The sequence below is a fragment of the Cylas formicarius genome, unplaced genomic scaffold (genome assembly GCF_029955315.1).
Source record: "Cylas formicarius isolate icCylForm1 unplaced genomic scaffold, icCylForm1.1 PGA_scaffold_2__14_contigs__length_35257938, whole genome shotgun sequence".
Lineage (NCBI taxonomy): Eukaryota > Metazoa > Arthropoda > Insecta > Coleoptera > Brentidae > Cylas > Cylas formicarius.
The window spans coordinates 13,081,512-13,099,479 of record NW_026844319.1 but is presented as its reverse complement, the minus strand read 5'-3'; the positions used below and the strand labels follow the sequence as shown (position 1 = coordinate 13,099,479).

General features: G+C 36.9%; 5 protein-coding genes across 10 annotated transcripts in view; 1 reads left to right on the top strand and 4 right to left on the bottom strand.

Annotated features, from left to right (window-relative positions):
- Positions 1–134: 134 nt before the first annotated feature.
- Positions 135–2,602, bottom strand: LOC132698766 (origin recognition complex subunit 2). Its single transcript, XM_060665007.1, has one exon. The coding sequence runs from the start codon at positions 2,393–2,395 to the stop codon at positions 947–949; it is 1,449 nt and encodes a 482-aa protein (XP_060520990.1). The 5' UTR covers positions 2,396–2,602; the 3' UTR covers positions 135–946.
- A 440-nt stretch (positions 2,603–3,042) lies between these two features.
- On the top strand, positions 3,043–3,668 carry LOC132698768 (programmed cell death protein 5). The gene is made up of 2 exons (XM_060665009.1): positions 3,043–3,200; positions 3,252–3,668. The coding sequence occupies exons 1-2, from the start codon at positions 3,135–3,137 to the stop codon at positions 3,576–3,578; spliced, it is 393 nt and encodes a 130-aa protein (XP_060520992.1). The 5' UTR covers positions 3,043–3,134; the 3' UTR covers positions 3,579–3,668.
- Positions 3,584–6,938, bottom strand: LOC132698767 (protein disulfide-isomerase TMX3). Its single transcript, XM_060665008.1, has 4 exons — positions 6,677–6,938; positions 6,370–6,622; positions 5,990–6,318; positions 3,584–4,351 (listed from the first exon to the last, which is right to left on the bottom strand). The coding sequence occupies exons 1-4, from the start codon at positions 6,714–6,716 to the stop codon at positions 3,687–3,689; spliced, it is 1,287 nt and encodes a 428-aa protein (XP_060520991.1). The 5' UTR covers positions 6,717–6,938; the 3' UTR covers positions 3,584–3,686.
- Positions 6,939–7,048: 110 nt separating this feature from the next.
- LOC132697901 (glucose-fructose oxidoreductase domain-containing protein 1) lies at positions 7,049–8,329 on the bottom strand. Its single transcript, XM_060663646.1, has one exon. It carries the CDS (start codon positions 8,314–8,316, stop codon positions 7,147–7,149), a length of 1,170 nt encoding a protein of 389 aa, XP_060519629.1. The 5' UTR covers positions 8,317–8,329; the 3' UTR covers positions 7,049–7,146.
- A 397-nt stretch (positions 8,330–8,726) lies between these two features.
- LOC132698758 (ras-GEF domain-containing family member 1B-like) overlaps positions 8,727–17,968 on the bottom strand; it is a 151,901-nt gene continuing 142,659 nt past the window's right edge. For all 6 annotated transcript variants that reach the window (XM_060664991.1, XM_060664995.1, XM_060664993.1 and 3 more), the window contains 3 exons: positions 13,463–13,870; positions 13,204–13,406; positions 8,727–9,734 (listed from right to left, as the gene is read on the bottom strand). In XM_060664991.1, the coding sequence (XP_060520974.1) occupies positions 9,485–9,734; positions 13,204–13,406; positions 13,463–13,870 (861 nt within the window). In that variant the 3' untranslated portion in view covers positions 8,727–9,484. The remainder of the gene's footprint in view (positions 9,735–13,203; positions 13,407–13,462; positions 13,871–17,968) is intronic.

Sequence of the window (17,968 nt, the reverse complement as noted above, 5' to 3'; positions counted from 1 at the left end):
CCTGAATACCAGCACTAATAAACAAATGATGAATCAATTTCTAAAACCGACCAATTTCTATAACGAAACCTAAAGAAGGGTAGACACGTTGCAACAATTTTTACATGTACCTTTTTCATATAAATATTGCAATTACCAAATTTGGCAGTTAAAATTACCATTTTTTTTTCCCAAATCACAAGGCTTCTGGCGGGAATCGAACCCACAACTTCCAGCAAGTTCGAGTGGCCAGGTCAACGCCTTACCAACCGAGCCATACTCGGTCCCATGCAGAACTTTTCATGGAAGTTTTTTGGTAATCTGACAGATTATGCACTAAGTAGCCAGTAGTTTTATTGTATTTATCAAATGACCGTGAGAAATTTTTTTTTTACTCCCTTCTATAAAATACCCAATTATACACCTATTGACCTTGAAGAGTGTCATGACGTCCTTTTTATAACCTACGGCTGCGAGTCAGTTCGGACATTTCCAGAATATTACCGACGGGTTTGGGAGACATCGAATGTATTCGGAGATATTACCCATGAGTAGTCACGTGTATTTGTGTTGTTTTGCAAAAATGTGCCCAAAAACCAACGATTGCAGAAAAAATATAGTATGCCATAGATTTGGTAAACTTTTTAAGTCACGCGTTTAATAAAGTACTTGTTCCGCTCCGGCCAAATAAACTCGTTACTCAAATGTTTACCACATATGTCGCATAGTATACTAATTGTCTCTACTTTAAGCCTGGATCAGGTGATAACAAAAATTGAGTTCTAGGACATAATTACTGGGTATCTATGAATTACTGCCCGCGACAATAAAGAGCATTCTTTACGTAAATAAAAATAATGAAAAATCACTTTAATAGTCTCAGAAATTTTAAACAGGGGGATACACGTGAGGTTAGATATCCGCCGGTAGTGTTACCACCGAACAAGTCTTTTTAAAATTTGCAAAGCTAGGATTCGGCGTTGTCGTCCAAAAATTTGCGCAAAATATCGTTGGACAGCTGTATAACCAAATACTCGGTGCCGTCGTTGGACGATCTCTTCGTTTTGACCATTTTATGATCCAGGAACTCGTTTAGATGAGCCCTCAACGCCAGATAGCTGCTAATAATGAACCCTTCCCTGCATGACATGTAGAGGTCTTTGAAGGCCATACCCTCGTAATAGGGACCTGAATTTTCAATTTGGTATTTTACGAGTTTGAGAAAGATGGCTTTCGAGTTTGGTGTCAATGATAAAAATACTTTCTTTAAGGAGGAGAGAGCCAATGCTCCAGATTGCTGCTCCATTAATGACTTCTCGAAAGATGTCTCCTCCATGTAGGGCGAGAATGACGTCGCGTCCCACCAGATATAGTTGAATTTGCTCATGGTTTCCTGGTCCCATATGAGTGGCGCATTGATGTGGTCAATGGTCGCTATCAAATGAACGTTCGAAGTGGCCGCGAGCCGCGCGAGGATGTTTTGAGTTTTGCGGTCTCTCAGAGGTTCACCATCAATGTTGTTGATAATTAGATACAAGGGATAAGACGTGTTCTCAAATTCCCGCTCGATAAGGTTACAAGCCTCATAGGGATTACCTGGATTTTCCAACTCCAAAATATCCACAATTATCCCATCCAAGATATCTTTAATGGTCAGTGGGGGGAAAAATCCATTCACCACCAAGACCGGTGGCTTTTGGAGGTGTTCTTTACGAAAAGTGTTCACAATATCTCGCTTCGAACCCAATCCATACAGCAGTAAACTGAAATTCTCTTGAAGCAGATAAAGCCACTTTTGAAAAGGTTTCTTGTTGTTTCTCGACATGCGTTCCATCGCGGCCGCGTGTTCCTTCGTTAGTTTCTTATTGGCCAGCAATTTCTTCAGCTCATAGTGCGGCAGCCTCGGAGTTTTTAGTTTGTCAAGAGTGTTATCTGAGGTTTGGATTTTATTTGACGCGAAATTCGAGAAATATTCCTCGGTCTTAATTGAGTAGTCAGTGCTGACCTTGTTACTATAACCTTTGGTTTTTTTTACGGTGCTGAATTTCGTAGTTCTCTTTTCCTTTACCTTTATTGAAGAATCTGAGGAAGTTGATGCCTCGGAGGAGAAATCTATGTCACTTGAGCTTTCGGACATCCTAGATAACTCCACAGCTTTCCGAATCACATTACCTCTTCTCTTGGGGGTGTGAAACTGGAAAATTGCCTTTCCGGACAGGGTTTCGCGTTTGTGCAATAGTACCGGTTTCACATCACCCCCCTCTTCACCCGAACTTATTTCTTCCTCGCTGCTGGGTGATGCTATTACCACATCTTGTAGTTTCGAAATGGTAATCGATTCTAATGCCTTGAGACTGGGCTTTGGCCGTCTCGTCGTTCTTCGTAGTGGAGTAGGAGTATTGCTATTTTCTTCCATTTTAGAGAATTTGCGTTGTGAAAAGAAAACACATCATAAATGGAAAACTGATCAATAATTAACACCAAACGTCGCTGCTTGCGATACACGTATTTTCAAGTTTAAAGAACAAAATTACAGTAAATGTGCAACAGCCGCTACTTAACCACAGACAGACTTAATCACAAACCACATTCACAAACAAGCGACTTTACAATTCGATAACACTCCTATACAATACAATTTCTATTGGTTCTGTGGTGGAGCATTGCACGCGGCGATTTAACCTGCGTTCACTCCCTACAGAATCCCTTGTAATCGTCCCCAAACATTTTGAAATCGGTTTCCACTGGGTGGATTTAGTGTTTTTAGTGTTTAGTAAATGTTTTAAAGTGATAATTGTCGCCGACTCCATTGTTTTTCCACGTTCACGCCAGTATGGAGGCCGGTTGAGGCCGCTTGGTCCATGGTGGCAGCGGGGGGATGTCGGTTTTTTTTTTGGTATCGGTCAAAATTGTTTTTTGCTAGTTGAGCAAATATTGGTTATATTTCTTCCTTGTACGTGTTGCTCTATAACCAAAAGCGAATACCCTCGACGGAAGCGGGCAATGGGCAAATGATCCAGCAGTCTAGCCCAACAGTTATTGTGAATCCTATTGTACTAATTGTGTTAATCTGCGCAGATTTGTGGTCTATGATGAATTTAAAGTATATGGTTAGGTTTTTATCATAACTATATCCTTTTAAAGGCATCATAATAATGGCTGATCCCGAATTAGAGGCCATTAGGCAGCAGAGGCTATCCGAACTGCAATCGAATTTTAAAGTAGGTATTCTTAAGTCGATCCATTTTTGCGCTAAGGTTTCTCGGTTTTAGACCTCGCAAGGCGATTCTGAGTCGCAGAAGGCGCAAGAGAACAAGGCCAGGGCACAGGAAGATGCGAAAAACTCGATATTATCGCAAATTTTAGATCAAGACGCGCGAGCAAGACTAAACACGCTGATGTTGGGCAAACCGGACAAAGGCCAAATGGTACAAAACATGTTATTAAGGATGGCCCAGATGGGACAGATCGGCGCCAAAATAACGGAGAAAGATCTCATCGGTCTACTGGAAAACGTTAGCGCTCAAACTCAATCAAAAACGTCGGTAAAATTCGATCGGAGACGCGCGGCTTTGGATTCTGACGAAGACGATTTGTAATAATTTTTCAAACGTTTATTCAATAAATTAGGTGCTTAAGTCTAGGAAACGCTCGGTATAATTGTTTTTACACGAAAATAAAAAATCTACCGCTAGTGTGGCTTAATTTCACTCCCGCTTTGCGTGATACTCGTAGTCGTCGTCGTCGTCGTCTGCGTCCAGGATGTCTGCGCAACAAATCGAGTACAGTATCAACGACAAGAACCCGAATGGCAGGCCGAAAATAACGGCCGTCAGTATTGGGTTGCCTTTCCACATATCTCCAAGTGCTGCGCGACCCTCAAAATACGTCCTGTACAACCTTACGGGAATACTGTTTCCTCCATATGCCGGAACGCTCCGGTTAATGATACGCCACAGGAAATGATCGATCGCTTCGGCAGTCATTTCGGTCGGATCATCATCCGGAATATGATGGTGGTACGTTGTTGAATTCAGTACAAGTAAATGGGGTAAGGGTAACTTCTCCATGGCGATGCTGTTGGCCAAATCGGGACTACCAACCCAACCAAACTGGAAATACCTGTGATATTTGCCCCGTTTTTTTCTGACCAACTCCTCGACGGTATCTCGAAACTTCAACATATGAGCCGGGATTCGTTTGATTTTGTCCTCCTCCACCACGACGAGCACTATGTACTTGTTCGTCTGCATTATTTCGTTCATGTTACCTCTCGTTATCTTAGGGAACGTCTCGAACCGCTCCTCATTGACCCACCGATGCAGCGATTGATTTAAATTTTCCGCTTCCTCTACGTTTGTCCCCGAATCCACTGCAACAAATCTTAACTGACTAAAACCATTGATATTCTGCAGCTCATTATGTCAATATCAAAAACGGAAAAGCGAACACAAAAAGGCGAATCAAATTCCATCAATTCAGCTTATTTAGCTACTAGAGATATAGATATTGGTATGGTGGTAATACAGGAACTTATGAAGAAAGTATGAAAAAAATTTTGAAAATTCTATCCAATATGCGCAAGCGCAAGATTTAAAATCTCGTTTTTAGCCAATAACCATGCGGCATTCAACAACCAACATGGCTTCTGACAGATCAGCAATCAGTTTTAATACGCCATTTTCATGGCAGTATTTTCTCGAAATATACCTGGACCTCTGTAAAACAAGTTAATGGTGTGGAAATCACTGTTAAGTCAGTAAGAGTCATGCGCGGAAAATTACTACCTTCCCTCCGAAAATATCGATGCCACCTGCGGCCCATCAATTTTTATCACTCTACCATCTAATGGCTACATGGTTGGACATTATCGTAATTTTTCTGTAACATTGATTTATTTTTATATAAGCGCAATATAAACCTCTGAAATCTGAGAATACTAGCAGTCTCCGCTATTGTTCTCAATTTTGGTGATTACCTCCCTACTTTTTCAGGTTTTTGTTTCTACCCGTGGGAAAGCTAGTATTTGCGGTCAAAATTGTAGGGCTATGTTGTTTAGTTTCAGTTATGCTCTGAAGAAGTCCACAGAATGATTGGCGAAACGTTAGCAAGTTTAATTTATCAACAACCGACGCAGGAGGAATCCAGAAGATTTATAAATTGTACAGGTGTCATTTATTAAGAATAAGATTTTAAATGTCGCCCATGCGCATGTTAAATGGAATTTCTTAAATTTTTGTCATAGTTGCTTCATAAGTAATACTACCTAATGCTACCACAGTAAAAATTGATGCGCCGCAGACAGCACTAATATTATAGAGAAGGTAAAGATTTTCCGCGCATGTCTCTATATGCATGTCATCCACGAACCTGTACTTTGCGCCAGTTTCTATCTAAACAACGATTTCCACAGTTAACTGTTTTTTCCAGAACATTTAATGAGATCTAGGCATATTTTAAGAAAACATTGACGTAAAATGCCGCACCTAAATCATATTGGTTGCTGAAAGCCGCAAGGTCATTGATTAAAAACGAAATTTCAAATATTGCACATGCGCATGTCGAATGGGCCTTCCCAATTTTTTTTTAAATAGTTGCTTCATAAGTTCCTGTATTATTGGCCATAGACAAACAGGGCCCTTATGTCTCTAGTAACTGTGAGGGTTATATGACTACAAAAACTAAGTTGTGGAGTTTGGAGAAAACAAAAATACCAATAAAAGCAGTAAATGTTTCAAATATTGAACTGAGGTGGCTTTTACTTGATCAAAATCCATTTATCAAAATAAATAAGAACTAAAAGCTCAGATTTTCGCGAAATTATATATTATGACATGACAATTGTTTCGACAAATGATTTGATAAAGACACGGTGTTGTCGAAACAATTGTCATGTCATAATATATAATTTCGTGAAAATCTGAACTTTTAGTTCTTATTTATTTTGTTTCAATTATGCTATGGGATGCCTGTTTTGTTTTCATTAAGAGACATCAGAATCTGATTTTACCCGAATAAAAATAATGCAAGCTCTCCTTGTAAACGAAAACGGCCGGCAATTCACCGACATCGAGGTGTTGTTTAGCGATGTCTTCATTGGTTGAATAGAAAAACCCGTGTGGTTGCAATTTGCTGGCCACATCGAAGTACACGTCCCAAAGAGGCCCCTCTCGAGCACCGACATACATAAAAAATAATCGGTTATCTCTTTTAATGCCATTGAAACTTTCTGGGCGTGTGACCTCCTGTACTGGAGGCCCGGACATGCGTATTGCGTAATTCACCAGTTCGTCCCTCGTACGGTCTCCATGATACGTGTGGTCCCCATCCGGTTTCACACTGAAGGCAGAATATCTTATCTACTTTATTTCTGAAGTGCCCTATACTTACAATTTTATGGTTGGATAACCACCGATACGAAACTCCTCAGCTATCGAGGGGAATCTTGTACAATCAACTTTCCCCACCCGCACGTTCCTGCCTGATAGAGCTTGAGCCACTTGAGCCCATATCGGCTCGAGACGCTTGCAATGGCCGCACCATGGTGCATAAAATTTGACTAACCAGAAAGCGCCGTCTTTACGTATTTCAGTAAATTTATCGCTTAATTCTAGGACCCTCGACGGACGACACTGGCGAATTACTGCAAATTATTGAGGCGTCACCTTTCACTACCACCCACAATCTACAAACTTACCTAAATAAAGCAAAAAGATTTTAATAAGTAGGCAATCCATTTTATCTAAAAACGATCATCTAACCATAACGTTACGTTCGCGCTGCTCTGGTGATCGATATCCCCCGTCGGCATAATAATGCCAAATGTATATTTAAAATGGCGATCGATTAATTCCCTGGTTTATACGTCGTTGAAGCGCATAATGGGATTTTGGTTTGCTTACTTTCATTATTTGTTTTATAAATTATAAATTACCTCATGTCAAAATATCGTTCTTGAATTTTTCTAAATAGCAGTAACAATGGGGAGGATTCGAATGAATCACTCGGATCCCGAACGAATCGTTTATTTTAACGTATCGTGTAAAAAAAGTGAGTCTATATTTCCAATAATTTTATTAAAGGCAAATAAATGTTTGTAAAAATAACCACGCATCTAAATTTCTCACAGTAAAAAAATTGTAAACTTTATTCCTAATCTAAAACATTTTAAGACATGGAAATTGCAGTTCGTCTGACGACGGCGCTAAGCAGCTCGTTTTTATCGGGTTGTTCGGTCATAATGCTAACTTTAACCCATTGTCTTGTCTGCGACGATTCCCTAATGGCCGCGAGAACGGCTTGTACATAGAGCCCGTCTTCGAAATTAGCCGCAGAGCATACAGGCTCTTTAATCCATCCTGCCTTTTCATTGACGGGTAAAAATGCTTCACGTAAAGCGGACACCATCTTGCATAGACCTTTGATAAACGTTTTGGGCAGAAAGGAATTAGGCAAAGGACACTTTAAATCTTCCACATCTAAATAAATAACCTCCTCTGCATTTTTGTCTCCTTTCCGACCAAGAAGATCTCCACCGCGCACAACCAAGTGAGCGGTACTGCTACAAATCATGATTTCCTGTTGGAAAGTACTGCCCACTGTGTGACTGTTAATTGTAGTTGTAACAAGGACACCATTTTGAAGTTCCATTTGAAAAGCACAGAAGTCTGGTGCAGTTATCTGCCTGATACCTTTGATTTTGTGGGTATGTTTGGTAAATGCTTTTACTATTCCATGCACCCTAACTGCTTTCTGATTGGTTAAGAATGTTACCAAATCAATTATATGACTACCAATGAGATTCAATGCTCCACCACCCATGGTGTCATCACATTTCCAATCGAATGTGTCAATGTCGCCAAACAGCGATCCACACTGTATCCTAATATCAATTAAAGTCATGGGGGATACTAAATAATTTTCCTCCAACTTTTTCTTCATGTGCAAGAAAGCAGGCAAAAAGCGAAACGAGTGGTTAATTACCGATATCAGTGTGGGGTAATATTGACCCGCTCTGACCATTTTCAGGGCGTCGACCTGATTGAGTCCCGCGGGTTTGTCGCAAACAATATGTTTCCCGATCCCGAGCGCCTTTACGGAAATCTGGGCGTGCAAATTCGGAGAACACAAGACAAATATTAAATCGACGTCTCTCCGAAGCAATACATCGTCGATTTTGTCGGTGAAAAACGGCACGGCCAACTCTTTTGCAGCCGCTTGAGCGTCCTGCAATATCTTGCTCCATATAGCTTCGATTTTGAATCCGTTCTCTCTTAAAATCGGCACCAGCACTTTGACCACGGGGCCCGTTCCAAAAACTCCGATCCCCGGCAACATAATAAACAATGAATTCTAGGTTATGTGGTAGAGTAGTTTCTTCTTTTCGTTCGACGGAATATGGCCCATCTGCTGCCACGACGTCAGACTCGATTCCATAGAAAACGTTTAAAATTAGTGTCGTTGATGTAAAATAGTGTTTTGTACATGTGTATGTTCACACGGTTTCCGGATGTCTTATATTCACGCTGGTAACCAGGCCAGATGGGATGGGATTTCCAATTCTGGAGGATGATGAATTAGTCCAGACCCTTTCATTATGAAGGCATCCTTTAGGGATTTTTATCAATAGTTACCTGTTGTTTCAAGCTGTCCGAATGACCTTATGGAGTTGTGACCATTAGAAGTTAATTAACTAATTAATGACCTAAATTAGCATGTAGTAAAAAAAACACATTTGATTTTGATGCTATATTTTGTACACTAAACGCCGTTTATCGGTAGGGTATAAACGATTTAGACGAGTTAGCAGCTCCAGATACATCGTAAGCAATACTCTTAGCTAATGACTAGAATACTGAAGAGTTTAAGTCTTTTTAAGTTCAGTTAATATCTAAAGGCGCATGCGCGTGTGCGACACGTGAGTTCGTAAGCGTTGCGGTGCTGCACAAATACTCCTGTTACATTGGTCGAATATTGTTACAAATTAGGTATATTTATATAGCTATATCTATTAAGTACGTCATTTTATATAAATATTCCATTTTTTTCGTATATAAAAACACCGAGGTATAAAATATCAGAAGTATATAAAAACTGCTTCCTTATTATAAATACTTATAGAGTATTTTCTAAATTAAATACACAAGTAACAAAGACGCGATCACATTAATACACTTACTATATGAAACAGTGTACGTACTCACTACGTACAAAAATATTCGTAAAAAAATAACTCGAAGATATTTATTTGATTTATATCAATGTAATAAGAGGCCAGAAGCGCCCAAATCCGACTCTGTTTAATAATTAAAATTATGGTATCACTGACGTATATTGGCGAAATAAACCACAGCAATGGCAAAAGGTACTTTAGTTAAAAATCGGGAGTCCGGCACTGGGGGATGGCTGTCGAAAAGCTTAAAAATCAATGGACGAAGACGATATTTACAACGACTTAAAAAATTAGCTATGTACAAAACGGGAGATAAAAGGGCGTCGCGAAAAGTCAGTTGGAAGCACCGCCCTCCGCCTTTAAAGTTTTGCATCGTTCCTTTTCCTGGTTGTTGTCGGGCGGCTCGCAGTCGAAACTTGCGAGCGCCAACGAGTTCTCGTTCAGGACCGGACCGTGCTGGAGTAGCGAAATGACCTTATGGTCTTTCTCGAACGGGCATGTCACTTGTTTCCATGCCATGAATTCCGTCACCTGTTTGGCCAGTTGCCAAAATTTTTCGAAGTTTATGTGGCCGTTGGGCAGTCTGAAACAAAACAATCGTCCGACAAAATATAAACACCAATAGTTAAGAACGAAACAGAAAGTCACTTGTTGGTCGATGCCCGAAGGTTCGATGTAGTTTTCGTTACAATAAGTGGCGAAAAGGCGGTTTTGGAAAATGGAATGGAGATGGATCGGAAAAAGTGTGTTTAACTATTTTTTTAGAGCTTTTGTACACTGTATCTCAAATTAGAGGGTTTCTTGTTAAAAAGCAGAGCTAGAACTAGAAAAAACGTACAAACTGCTGACAACGAATTTTTTAGACAAACAGATAGTATTTTTTAAATAAAGTACCACTACTGATGTAAACTAACCCTTAAAAATGCAATTTTAAAAAAGAAAAGTAAGTTGGCATTGAAATACGGAAAATAACTTTTTAACGTCAGCAATAAGGGTTTAGCATCGCTTGCTTAAATTCTACATTTATAATAGTAACGTAATGCAATGTAATATTTTGTATTTAAGAAACTAAAACTTATTACAAGTTATCCCGACATCCCGACAAGCCCGCTTGTTTCAGGACTGTGGTTAATGCGCTTCTATAAGTGCGACACGGAGACCGACCACTTTTATCTCCCTAAAAAGTAAAGGCGCCCAGCACGGAACCTTATGATAGGTGACAGGCTTGTGCACTGAGTAAAGACTGAGAAATTAAACAAAAATGCTTAACATATATCAAGCAATTTTAAATCAAATATTATAAAAAAAATCTAAATTGTTAGACAAGACAAAAACATAATACGCCAACCAGATTGTCGGTTGTGACTTTATACTGACGTCATCCAATAGTTTACTTTATTGGGGTTTCCACAACAATGTATTCAGCTTATGGCAATATGCTTATCAAAGCATATTGCACTCCTAATTTACTCTTGTGTGAAAGGAATGCTCAATAAATTTACTTTCTGCAAGAACCAAAGGACGGATAGTCACTTGAATTGTAAAGTACAGCTTCATGCATTAATTTACCAAAATCAACGCTGCTGGAAAAAAAATAACATAAATCCCTTCTGAAGCTATCCCAAAAATGGCGACCAATAAGATCTCAATTATATAAAACAGTTAGAAATACTAGACATAAGAAAACTCTCACTCCAGCTTGTGTCATATTGCAATCCAAATAGTAAATCCACCCATTTCTGGGGATGATCTCGTCAAGTAGAGTAACTGAATCTTCTGAGGACCCAGAAGTCACGTTATTAGAAACATTAACGCGAGACTGCACACGATCAAAAAATCCAAAAGTAAAGTCTTTAACGTTAACGCCACGGTAGTGTTCTCTTTAATCAATAAAAAATAATAATAAAACAGACGCACTTAATCAAAACATTATTTCCAAATAAGTGTAAAGGAAATCGTAGATCTCCAGAATGGCCTGTCCAGATATAAATCCACTGAATTACTTATATGAGGGTATTTACAAATTAGTTATATCGTGAGACCCGAATGACATAAATGAACTATGGCTCAATTTAGTTTGAGAAATCAGAGCTATTCGTGGTTGGTTCGTTCAACGTGCAATATTAAAATTGCGAAGGCTTATCGTTTTTATCTTTACAGGTTCAAAGAAATTTTATATATATTTGATTTGCGTGAATAAAATATTTTTTATATCCTTTTAAAAACATCTTTTTTTGCTACTGTAACAATTAATCACCAAAGTAAAATGTAATTAAAACTATACTATTGAACAAATGCGTCAAGTCGGTTTGATATCATAGTGCTTTTGTTTCATGGCTACCCTACTTTTTTTGTTAATTTGGTTCTATTGTCAATTTTAGAGAGTTATTGTTTCGTAGTCATTAAGTGTGATTTGTATTTTTTCTGAATGACAAGCTCATTCAAAATAATAAAAAAAAATGAAGGCCTGTCTCTCATCAACACATAAAACCGAAACGTCATGATTAAAACATAATGTCAATTTGTGGGGGAGAAAAAGTTGCATTAGGAAAGTGTTATTTGATTTATTTTTTTTTAAGGCAAGAAAAAAAGTCGGTTTAGATAGGTTGATCTTCAATATTAAAAACACATTAGAAAGCTTAAGCTGATTTCCAATTTAAAGGTTTAACATCATGACTCTTAAATATTTTCCTAGGAAAGCAGTACAAAATCTTATGTAGATAACTGATAATTGATAATGGAGTGGAGGACAAGATATTTGAGAGAAATCGAAGAAATTCATGCTAAAAACGTCCCCATCATATATTTAGGTAAGACCTGGTTTGATACCCACGATACCATCAAGAAGGGATGGACCGATGGTAACAGCAGGAAATATTAGTTGGATGTGGTAATTTCGCGGGGCAAACGAATTCTTATACTACATGCGGACTCTGAAGCTAGTTGGGTAGGTAATGCTTTGTTGGTTTCTGCAAAAGATGCCAAAGAAGCAAAGGTTGACTACCACAAAAACATGACAGCAGACATCTTTGAAAAATGGTTTTCTGAAAAATTGTTTTTCAATAATCCACCAAACAGTGTTGTAGTGATGGACAACGTCAGCAACAATTCTGCACAAACGGAAAAAATACCGAATTTATAATAGCTTGAACTGAAAAATTCCTTCACAAAGAACAGTTATTGGAAGTTCTTAAGACGGTAACATTCGATAAGAAGTATAATGTGGACAAGTTGTCCATGCAGCGCGAATTCAAAGTTGTCCGTCCGTCTTCCACCCCACTGCAATTTTAATCCGATAGAACTGATATGGGGACAGCTGAAACCCAGTTTAAGAAGAAAGAACACCTCGCTGAAATTTAGTTCTGGAGCAATAGAATTAATTAGAAGTGAAGTAGAAAATATATCTGCTTCTAGTTGCAAAAAACGGGGCAGAACATGTCATCGAAGAAGAAAATGTTTACAGAGGCGACTAGTGCCAGTGACGATAGTCATTATTTTGATGTAGAATATCTTTTTTTATATAAATATTCTAACATTGTTTTATAGCTAAATTTATTCCTTCATTTATATTTATAACAAACATTTTAAAGTAACAATGTATTTTTCACTGCATGGACTAATAATACCATAGTATGATTCTGGAATGTCATTGTGGAATTGCGAATCTATTAATTTAGGGTTACAAAGAGAAACCCAGGCGAGGTAGGCCTGCGGTTAGACCTTCATAAAAATTTGCCAAAGCTAAATACCGGATTTTGTTTTAAAATCGGTATCCGAGATCCCAATAATTCCCGTCAAATTTGGGACAACCTGTACAATCTAGGAACGGGGCTTTCAGGTTCGGTTCTTGTTACCAGTAAGGGAAAGTTAATTATGACTTGAATTTGATCAAAGTCGACTAGACAAAGTGTAGTTTAAAACTAAATTTGCGTTTTCTTTTTCATCAAAAGTCCTCGTTGGTGCTTTGGTCGACCCAAAAAGAGTGACTTTAGGTGGATATCAGTAGTTTTATTCAATTTATAAAATTTCTCGACCAATTTGTGAGCGCTTACTTGCTAGAACAGCCCTGGTTGAGGAAATAGAGGTCCTTGACGAGCAGGCTGAAAAACGGGATGACAATCCTCTGCCTCTGGTCAGTCGCGCCAGCGCTCCTCCACATCGCCGCTTTCAGGGTGCTCCGGTAACTGCTGAAGTTGCTGCTCGGGTCCATTTGGTGTTCCAAAATGGCAAACTTACCCGATTGGATTTTGCTCCACTGCGAACGGAAGCCGAATCAAATGGTGTCACGGCGAACCACGCGAACCCGCTTACCGTCTTTTTCAATCTCGAAATGGGGGACATGTTGAGACCGGCTATGATCGCCATCAGGCTATTAAAGTTGCCGATGTTGAAGCACTCCCGTCCTGCCTCTATCCAATACTCGACCGTTTTTACGCGCTGCTTCTTCTTGTGGTACTTGCACACCTGCGTGGCGACGAAGTAGCTGAGCCGGTTGAACCACTGCACGTACTGCTCCAGGTTTCGGGTCTTTTTCATATCTTTGAACGACGTCTCCAGCTGCGGATTCTCTTTCGCGAACGCCTGAACGAATTCCTCGGGACCGATGAAGGATAATCGTTCGAGTTCGACGTGGGTCAACTGTTGGGCGAGGACCGCGGGACTCGGACATACTTCGGACATGTCCGGGCACGCGTTCTCATCCGCAACACAAGCGTTTGTCTAAATAACATTGCCAAAGTTATTTTTGAAAATATCCAACAATTTTATTGGAAAAGGTTGTTTGTTCTTAAATTTTCAAAAAATGGAAAAAACTTTTTTTCAACCTAACTTTATTTTGGTATATCCTAATATAAACAAATATAAATCAGGAAAATTTTCGAATGTACCAATAGAAATCGTCAAAATTTGTAAAAGTTAATTTGGTTTTAGCATTTTTAAAAGCAAATAACCATTACCACTCAAAGTGGCAACTTAATTTTTTTTATTGTATTTTAAATTGAATTGTAATAAAATTTAACTGAAATTGTAATTACTGACGTTGGCTTCTTCAGAGCTCAATTGAGGTTTCCAAAAAATTTGTAAATAGTATTACAGTAGCCTGTGGAAGTTTCTTTGAAAAAAAACTTTCTTTAGTTTTAAAATGTTAAAACCATATTAATTTTGCGTTTTCTATTGTGCATTTAAAGAAAAAATTGTTCTATGAAATATTTATCTGTGGAATTCGTGAAATATTTGTAAAATCATAAAGTGTTTTCTTGAAGTTTAGAGCACTTTCCATTAATTAAAGCAAATTTAAATAATAAACATAAAATTTTAAAAAAAGCCGATATGTGATTATTAAATAAATGTTTTTAAGTTATTTGTGGATTCGTATCTAAGGTGTAATATTTGGTGGGATCTTTCAGTTGTATTTTTTGGAATATTCCCTGAACTTAACGATTGAAAATTACTAAATGTCGTAAACACGCCCTTCTCTTTAAAGAATCTTACGTAATGAAAGTTATAAAAATATATATTTAATAGAGGAAAAATTGAGTTGTTCAAAATAACTGCCATAACTGATTACAGTATAACGTTAAATGTGACGCGATAATTTTTTTTTTGAAAATGTATAGATTTATGTCTTAGTTTAAGTGTCTATTTAATAATGAATTCATACATTACAATATTACAGTATACCCCCAAATCTTCTAAGTTATGTTAGTTATAGTCGCTATATCAGATCGAAGTTTCTGGTGAGACATCCCGTATGTGATGCGACAATGTTTGTGTGATATATGTAAGGAAATATACACAACATTCTCATAAAAGTTTTCTAAATCTGAAGAAAAAGAAAAGAAACTAGGGGACAATTTTTTAAAATAAAATTTTCATTTCCTATTTAAAAATTTATGGATTTATTAATTTTCTTAATTATCTATTTAATAATTCATTTAATTATTTTTATTTTAATACTGTCATTGAGCCAACTCGTGGCATTTTTTAAAAAGAGGTTTTAAAATGGCCTATGTTTTTATATATTTCTAATTTTCAATAATTTTTAAAATTATAAGCTATTTTTCAAAATTAGTGAAATATGTAAAAACTTCTGGTTGTGTGAAATTTGGTGTAAAGTCTGTTCATAGATATAAGAAAGTGACTAACTGATACGAATTAAGGAAAGATCCGGGCAAGCTGTAAGAATGAAATAGGGCCGAACAGGTCCGTACTTTGCTTAGAATTTAATTATTTGGGGATTTATTAGGAAAGATACTAAACAATATTTATTTATTTATGTATGTATTTTTGTTTAACTCTAAAATAAAATTACAAATTATTTTTATTACCTACTTAAATTACTTAAAATTATTCACATAATGTATCAATATCACTATCGCTATCATCGCCTGTTCTAAATATTATTTGTAATATGGATATACGATTGTTCTGCTTTTTTTATATGTTTAACAGAATTTGCTCAACTTTGTGGAGGGATGTTAAAAACTTCGGTTTCTATAAGTCTGAAGACATTGGAGTTAATACGGGGAAAAACATTGTTACGACGAATGGCAGATTTCGGTTGGTGCCAAACATGTTCAATGGGATTAAATATACAGTGGTAAAACTGTATGCCCTAGATTTTTTGCATAATTATCAGAGACGAATTCCTTTTGTAGATTGAAGCTTTGTAGAACCTCAATTAATTGCTTTTTGGAATAATCTTCGTGAAAATAAATGTGGTTATTATACACGTAGCTTGCTTTTGTGTCATATGAGGAAGGGGTTTTAGTCAACTGTCTACTGTGATAACTTGCATTGTACGCTATTAGGAGGAATGTTTGGAACTAGTTTGTTTTTAAACCAACTTTCAAATAAATCAGCGGTGGTGTCTTCATAGTAATCCAGAGAAGAATCTTTAATTTTTCGCAGACAGAGAAAGTCCATTTGAAATCCAACCATCTTTAGTGCCAGCATGCAAAATAGTTGTTCTTTTACCTCTTTTGGATGGAGCGTTTGTTTTACACTTATCAGTTGAGTCAACTCAACTCTTTTCATCCAAGTAAATAAATGGCCTTTTTTGTTCTCTGTAAATATTTTTTTCTAGATATTCCAGTCGCCAATTACGAATTCTAAAAGATTCCATTAAAACTTGCCTTTTGTCAATTTTTTAAAATCTAAAACCCATGTGCTGAAATGGGATTATTCACAATTTTTCATACAGTTGATGTTGGAATTTTCGTCAATGCAGCCGTTTCTTCTGAAGGTGCTTGCTTGCTGACACCACGTTCAATGAGAGTTAAATAAACATTGTTTATAACTTCCTTAGTCTCAATAGAATACTGTTTTCTGCATTTGGGCGGGAGCATCTCCTGAGATACACTAGACTCGCACATATTTTGCATAATTCGCACACGATTCAACACACGCTGTATTACACACGCAATAATAATGATTACTAATAAACTTAAACTAAGTAGTATACCAAACCAAAGAATATTAAACACAGGTAGGTATAAAATTATTTTCTATTAGGGACCACAATTTTACCTGAATTTAAATTCCGAAACTTTAGGTAATAATCATGTTGCATTGTATGTTAATGACCACCTTTGGATAATCCTATTCAAAAGCAATTGGTCACTTTCTTATATCTATGAACAGACCATGCCCGTTTTGCATGGTGATTTGACCCCCCCTCCCAAAAAAAAAACGTTTTATTAAAGTATTCAGTATTCAACAAAGTTGCAAAAAAATGTGAAAAACAAAGTTTGACCGATTTTTTTTTCAAAATCGGTACCGTCGTAGAAAACTGAAAAATACATCTTTTTCCAATAAAAGTTTTCCATATTTTCAAAAATAACCTAATTTTTTTAAGATTTTTTATAAAAAATGTCAACTTTGACAGGTAAAGCAAAACTTCCGTAAATTTATTTATTTATTATTTTTGATGCACAAAATATCCCAAGAATCAAAATTTTATAAAACTCATTAATAAAAAATTTATTATTTACATTATGAACTTTAGTTGTGACACTTCATAAACTAAACTTTTATTAATGGATTGGAATGGTGTGTCTTGCAATAATTTTATTGGGCTTATTACGAACTTTTCAAAAATTCAGAGATACAAAGCATATATCTTAAAAAAATTTTTTGAGTAGACGAAGGAAAAAGGTATCCGCTTTCATATAAAATATTGATTCTACTACAGTGTTTTATGAAACGCTAATTAACAAGCCTAATAAAATTTGTGAGTTTAAGAAAAAATCTGACTACACCACTAGATCCTACGTAAAAAACTCTATCCTGACCAGGTTTTCCCTTTTTAGATAAATTATCACGCAGCCGAACTACAGAGTGTCTAAACATGCAAAATTTTCAAATTTACCATGTTTAAAAATTAAAGATAACTAGATGACATTTCGTTTTCTGAAAAAAAAAACACGCCACGAAAGCCGCAACACGTTAGCTTTATTAATAGGTACGCCGTAAAACCATCAAAAGTGGGACACGCCGTAGATATAATAGGTATTTGTATTTGATATTTGTTTAGGTGGCACCATTATTTAATTTTTCAATTATTGTAAGGTTCCGTCCTATGACTACTAACGAAAACTAGCCGACCAACAAGAACCAACCATTAATATATTTGTTTAGTTTACAACGGAAAACTTTTGTTGTTATAATCCCTATAAACTAGGTCATTACTTTACTTTTCAGTTAGTTAGTTAATAGAACTTTCGCGACATTCGAGAGGATATATTTTTTGTTTGTTTGTTTTATATTTTACATTTTTGAAATGATTAATTTAACTGTCGCTCACGATAGCGCTGCTGA

Excerpts from the sequence above, each read along its gene's own strand:
- LOC132698766 (XM_060665007.1), bottom strand. The coding sequence starts at position 2,395 with ATGGAAGAAAATAGCAATACTCCTACTCCACTACGAAGAACGACGAGA.
- LOC132698768 (XM_060665009.1), top strand. The coding sequence starts at position 3,135 with ATGGCTGATCCCGAATTAGAGGCCATTAGGCAGCAGAGGCTATCCGAA. Across the intron at positions 3,201-3,251 it reads AACTGCAATCGAATTTTAAA|ACCTCGCAAGGCGATTCTGA; the intron begins GTAGGTATTCTT and ends TCTCGGTTTTAG.
- LOC132698767 (XM_060665008.1), bottom strand. The coding sequence starts at position 6,716 with ATGGATTGCCTACTTATTAAAATCTTTTTGCTTTATTTAG. Across the intron at positions 6,623-6,676 it reads AATCTTTTTGCTTTATTTAG|TAATTCGCCAGTGTCGTCCG; the intron begins GTAAGTTTGTAG and ends AATAATTTGCAG. Across the intron at positions 6,319-6,369 it reads GGTTATCCAACCATAAAATT|TGTGAAACCGGATGGGGACC; the intron begins GTAAGTATAGGG and ends TTCTGCCTTCAG.
- LOC132697901 (XM_060663646.1), bottom strand. The coding sequence starts at position 8,316 with ATGTTGCCGGGGATCGGAGTTTTTGGAACGGGCCCCGTGGTCAAAGTG.